General features: G+C 40.8%; 1 protein-coding gene across 1 annotated transcript; it reads right to left on the bottom strand.

Annotated features, from left to right (window-relative positions):
- Nucleotides 1–3,359: 3,359 nt before the first annotated feature.
- Nucleotides 3,360–5,505, bottom strand: LOC147621918 (uncharacterized). Its single transcript, XM_086823646.1, has 3 exons — nucleotides 5,386–5,505; nucleotides 4,911–5,265; nucleotides 3,360–4,829 (listed from the first exon to the last, which is right to left on the bottom strand). Exons 2-3 carry the CDS (start codon nucleotides 5,257–5,259, stop codon nucleotides 3,478–3,480), a joined length of 1,701 nt encoding a protein of 566 aa, XP_086679772.1. The 5' UTR covers nucleotides 5,260–5,265; nucleotides 5,386–5,505; the 3' UTR covers nucleotides 3,360–3,477.
- Nucleotides 5,506–6,087: the final 582 nt, after the last annotated feature.

The following is a 6,087-nucleotide window of genomic DNA, read 5'->3' as shown; positions in this document are numbered from 1 at the left end:
TCCAATACCATGTATGGTTTACCACTTTCGACTTTCCCAAATCCACTGTGGTATTGCCAAAAAATTGTTTATATAGCCTTAGACCAAATAACCTTAGCCAAATTTAAATTAATAAATGTGCACACCTTAGACTTGGCCCTTGTTAAATTATTTTTTACCACAGAAACCAATTTATTTCAAATACTTTTCCTAGGCTAAGAAATGGCTTGTACAAATTAGGAGGTGGAGAATGATACTTGTGTGGCAGAGGAGGAGAAGATTCATATTTGTAGTGAGGAGGAGGTGGAGACTCATACTTGTGTGGTGGTGGAGGAGGTGATTCACATTTGTGAATGCACTAATCTCCTATTTCACATTCTAAGAAGAGTCTGAATGCACATGCAACCTCATAGAAACAAATCTCTCTATCTCTCTATCTCTATCTCTCTCTCTCTCTCTCTCTCTCTCTCACCTTCTCTCTCTTTCTATGTCTCTCTGTCTGTCTCTCTCTCACTTACCTTTTTTGGTAGGGTCCATAACAAGAAGATAGCAAGAATATATATTAATTAAACTTTTTAGTAGGGTCGATAGCAAGAAGATAGAGAAAGTTGCAATTGGTACATCTTACAATTTGAGAAAAAAATGTCTTCTTATTTTAAAAGGCTAGCAATATAGTTTGTGAGTAAATGTTTGCTAAGCTTTTTGTTATAATATCCTAGGTCTAGTCCCAAAGTTGTCTCTTAGGTCCTAATTTCTTTTTGACTCTCAGAAAGAAAGGGGAAGTGAGAGAAGCTCACATAAAACTATGTCCAAGCTTTCCATGAAAGCTTGGAACAAGACATGAAACCATGAAGAAAGCAAGAAAGTGCTTACCTTGGAGAGGGAGACTTGATTGATCCAACAGCCTTGAGGGATGAGTGAGGTGGGAGGAAAACTTGGGCTAATTTGATTTGGGGATACCTTTAGTGTAAAAGAGTTAATTTGAAAAGGATTTCAAATCTAAAGTCTTAGATGAATCCTTGATTACTGCCCTTTTCTTTGGTAATTTAATATTCACTCTTTCTTGAACTAAAAGCTAGAAAAATGGCTACTCTCTCTATAAAATTTCTAGGTGGTAACTAGGGTTTAATAAGAGTTTTATAATTCTAAATTACTAATTTTATATTCTATTTTCAAGGATTTATTTCAAGACACTTACTTTTCTCTTTTGACTTCAATTGATTCCTAAAAAGTATCTCTCTCTAAAATCACATAGTTCCTTCAATCATTCTTTATTGTCAAATTTAGGATTCTTTATCATATAAATCTACATATTTTTATGTGCAAGGTCTCTATTTGAATAAATAAAAAATATACCGCAGGACATTAGGCAAAATTTGGACTCAAAACGAGCCCTCTAAGAAATGCCATAATGGTCAAATTTTTGCAAATCAAATCAAAATTTGTCAGAGATTGCAAATTGGGAATCTACTCTTTGACATCTTTCCAAAAATGAACTTAGTCTAATGCATGGGCCAAAAATACCAACTTTAACTAATACAAGGTGCACAACATTTGTTTTGCCTAAAACCTCTTTCCTCTCTCCACCTCTCCAATACAAGGTACACAACACTAGTATAAGGTGCACTTGTTTTTCCCAAAACCTCTTACCACTTTCCACATATCCAATGCCATGTATGGTTTACCATTTTCCACTTTCCCAAATCCACTGTGGTATTGCCAAAAAATGGTTTATAACTTTAGACCAAATAACCTTAGCCAAATTTAAATTAATAAATGTGCACACCTTAGACTTGGCCCTTGTTAAAATATTTTTTACCACGGAAACTGATTTATTTCAAATATTTTTCCTAGGCTAAGAAATGGCTTGTAGAAAGTAGGAGGTGGAGAATGATACCTGTGTCGTAGAGGAGGACGAGATTCATATTTGTAGTGATGAGGAGGAGGTGGAGACTCATGCTTGTGTGGTGGTGGAGGAGGTGATTCACACTTCTGAATGCACTAATCTCCTATTTCACATTCTAAGAAGAGTCTGAATGCACATGCCACCTCATAGAAACAAATCTCTCTCTCTCTCTCTATGTTTATGTGTGAGTGATCATATGCTTTTACACATTTCTTAAATATATTCACTTACCTTTTTTGGTAGGGTCCATAAACAGAAGATAGCAAGAATACATATTAATTAAACTTTTTTGGTAGGGTCCATAGCAAGAAGATAGCGAAAGTTGCAATTGGTACATCTTACAATTTGAGAAAAAAATGTCTTGTTATTTTAAAAGGCCAGCAATATAGTTTGTGAGGAAATGCTTGCTAAGCTTTTTGTTACAATATGCTAGGTCTAGTCTCAAAGTTGTCTCTTAGGTCCTAATTTCTTTTTGACTCTTAGATTGAGGAGACTTAGTTTTCTAAGAAAGATCTAAACTAACTTGCATGATATTTAAAAATTTAGAATAATACCAAATAGAATCTTACTTATTTGTGATATTATTTAATTACTTGTTGAACTTCATAAATTTTATATTGTTTATTTTTTCTCTCGCACTTTAAGAAGTTCTAAAAAAAACTAAAATGAAAACTAAAAACCAAAAATAGTGGCTTTGGGAACAAGGAGTTAGTATTTACTTCTTATGCTTGATTTTGCCATGGAGTTGACATCTGCTTGAGCTTGCTTTGCATTTAACAATCTTCTGAGGGAGTCATTTGATTATACTTAGCATTATCTAAGAGATTGACTTGTTCCAAGCTTATTTTACATTTCCTAATGACTCCACCATCAAGTTTAGCACCACAAGAATATTTGTAAAAAAGTAGTGGATGGATACATGAGTTATCTTTCTCACAACTAAGAGTATGTATGTAATAGTGAAGCTCTTTATGTGTGTACTCAGTCATGCTAAGAGATTTCATATACATGAGAAAGTCTTACATTATATTTGAATAATGGTTAAATTGAGATGTGCATAAACTTATTTTTGCAGTTGACAAGATAAACTTATGCATTAAAAGAAGCACCTTGGTGAGAGAAATATAAATCTCGTATAGTTGGCATGGTGGTTCTCTTAAAATATCTCACATAATATTTGGAATCCAAGTGTTTCTCTTTCCAATACTAAATGCTTTATCAAGTAAGTGAAGAAGAAGTATTGCATTCCTGTAAATACAAATTTTCAAAGGCTTGTTTTTAGGAAAGAGCTATGAAGGGAATATTTGTGTGTGTGTGTGCGCACGCACGCATGCGCTAATAATGGCATGTCAAGGGTGCTAAAGGATATTCATACTTGAAGGGTGGACATGGAGACATGGAGAGGAGACTCGTCCTTTTATTGAGGTGGAGTACTTGTAGAAAGTAGGCGGTGGAGTATATTTTCATTCGTGTACACACGAATTGTAAAAGTCATCTTTTATGGAAACCCGTCAATAAAAATGGTTATCTTTTTGTGTGTGCTAATGGTGGTATGTCAAAGGTCATACTTGAAGGGTGGTGGTGGAGAAGACTCATACTTGTATATGGGGAGGAGGAGAAGATTCGTACTTGTAGAAAGTAGGAGGTGGAGAATGATACTTGTGTGGGAGAGGAGGAGGAGGAGATTCATATTTGTAATGAGTAGGAGGTGGAGACTCATACTTGTGTGGGGATGGGGGAGGTGTTTCATACTTGAATGGGGATGGGGGAGGTGTTTCATACTTGTAGGAGGAAGGAGGTGGAGACCCATACTTGAATGGGGATGGGGGTGGCATTTCATACTTGTGGGGGGAAGGAGGTGGAGGCTCATACTTGTATGGGGGTGGAGGTAGAGATTTATACTTGTAGGGTGAAGGCGGTGGAGACTCATACTTGTGCGGTGGTGGCGGAGGAGGTGATTCATACTTGTGTGGTGGTGGAGGAGGTGATTCATACTTGTAGATGGGAGGAGGTTGATGCTCATACTTGTATGGGGGTGGAGGTCGAGATTCATAGTTGTAGGGATGAGGAGGTGGAGACTCATACCCATGGGGGGGCGGAGGTAGAGGTTCATATTTGTGAGGAGGAGGAAGAGTACACTCGGAATTGTGGGGGGGAGGAGGTGGAGACTCATACTTATACGGACGTGGAGGTGAAGATTCATACTTATAAGAATGTGGTGGGGCTGGAGATTCATGGTTGTATAAAGGAGGTGGAGATTCATGCGTATAAGAACGTGGTGGGGCTGGAGATTCATGGTGGTTGTATAAAGGAGGTGGAGATTCATGCTTGTATGGACGTGGGGGTGGAGATTCATGCTTATAATACGGACGTGGGGGTGGAGCTGATTCATGATGGTTGTATAAAGGAGGTGGAGATTCGTGCTTATACGGACGTGGCGTTGGAAATTCATGCTGAGGTGGTGGAGACTCATACTTGTGTAAAGGAGGTGGCCGAGACTCATACTTGTGTAAAGGAGGTGGCGATTTGTGTTTGTACTCGTAGGGCCGAGGTGGAGGAGATTCATATTTAGGGTACTTGTGCGGAGGAGTCGAGGGTGGCCGGTACAGCGGTGGCGTGCCGTACATGTGGCCAGAGTGATGGCAAATGTCGTACTTGAGAGGGGAGGCGTATGCGAAGGGGCCGGCCAAGAGCACCACCTCGTGTTCAGTTCTTGACTTGATGTGGAGATGAGCGCCCGATTGGCCGCCATGGAGATTCGTGGGCAGCGTGCAGGAGGTGGCGTAGGAAGGCGAGATAAGCTTGGCCCGGCAAGACTCTCCCCCGCCCCTTCTCCGGTAGTCGAATGCAGCAAGCTCCACCCTAAACCCGCCCCTTACGTCCGTTGTGCCATAAAAAGACTCCTCCGACTTGCCGTTGCCGCAGAACACGCCTACCTTCACGCCTGCCCACATTCTATCAATCTATCAATCTCCATGATCCGCACAATTAATATACGTGCTTAAGTATCGTGGCGTGGCGTTACCTTTGAGAGGCTTCTTGATCTTGCCGTCCTTGCAAATGTCGCAGTATACATTCCCTCTCACCACCGCTTTGAACTCGCCGTAAGGCGGGGATTCGTATACGTATGGCACATCATGAGGGCGGGGCGGGGACTTATACACGTGCGGCGGCGGACGATGAGACTCATCCTCATACGGAGGTGGAGGACGGGAGTGGTATTTATGAGGCGGAGGAGGAGGGGGGAGGAGAGATTCGTATCTGTATGGATGAGGAGGAGGAGGTGGAGAGACGTATTTGTAGGGAGGAGGAGGGGAGTCCGCCGCCGCATTGGCCAAAATTAGGAGCAGAAACGCCGCTATGATCACCACCATGATAGCCTGCAAAGCGGAAGGGCCAGCTATTAAGCTTACAATCATCATCAAGGGCGCGATGCACTCGCGATTTAACGTTAGAACAAGAGAAAGAAAATCACGAAGAGAAGTAGTGTATTGACTTACAACAACAACAAGCGAGAGCGAGCAATGAATGCGGCCACTGGTGGCAAGTTTAGCTGAGGATCATGTATAGCCTGCCGCGAATATATATATATTAAGTGCGCGCGGTGTCTGCTGGGACTTGTCAACCTACGTTAATGTACATATAATACAATATATTATGATGTTTCTTCATCTACCCCCACCACCATTCGATAACAGACTCCACTGCGCCTCTCCGACACTCTTTTTAGTAGAGAATTCATCCTACCAACAACGAGCATGTATGCGCTGCGCAAAGGCTGCCAACCAACTTTTCCTTGGTTTTGCTGGTAAACGCTACAACTCTACGTACATCCCACAGAATGCGCTCTTTCTTGTCTTCCATGGTATGGTGGTAGGCTAGGCTAACTTTGCTCTTTTGAAATTGTGACACGCATAGAGGACGCCATACACATAGAAGAAGACATACCTATATAATGTCCACATCCCGTTTTGCTATAAACACAATATCCCACACAATCAAAACTAAAAATGGACAAAGTGCAATATAGGTGTAATCACCTTGATGTTTGACGGGTTCGGCTGTCTTGTTCGTTTAAGACTAAGAATTGGAGGAAGTGTGGGATATCATGGAACATAGCTACTTCGAGTATATTCTTTGACGTTTCATCTGGGCGGAAAATACACCGATTAAAAGAAAGATTTAAAAAGGATTCATTGGAT

Source organism: Cibotium barometz, chromosome 29 (assembly GCF_041138505.1).
Source record: "Cibotium barometz isolate CiBa-2024 chromosome 29, ASM4113850v1, whole genome shotgun sequence".
Classification (NCBI taxonomy): Eukaryota; Viridiplantae; Streptophyta; class Polypodiopsida; order Cyatheales; family Cibotiaceae; genus Cibotium; species Cibotium barometz.
This window is presented reverse-complemented; position numbering and strand designations above follow the sequence as displayed.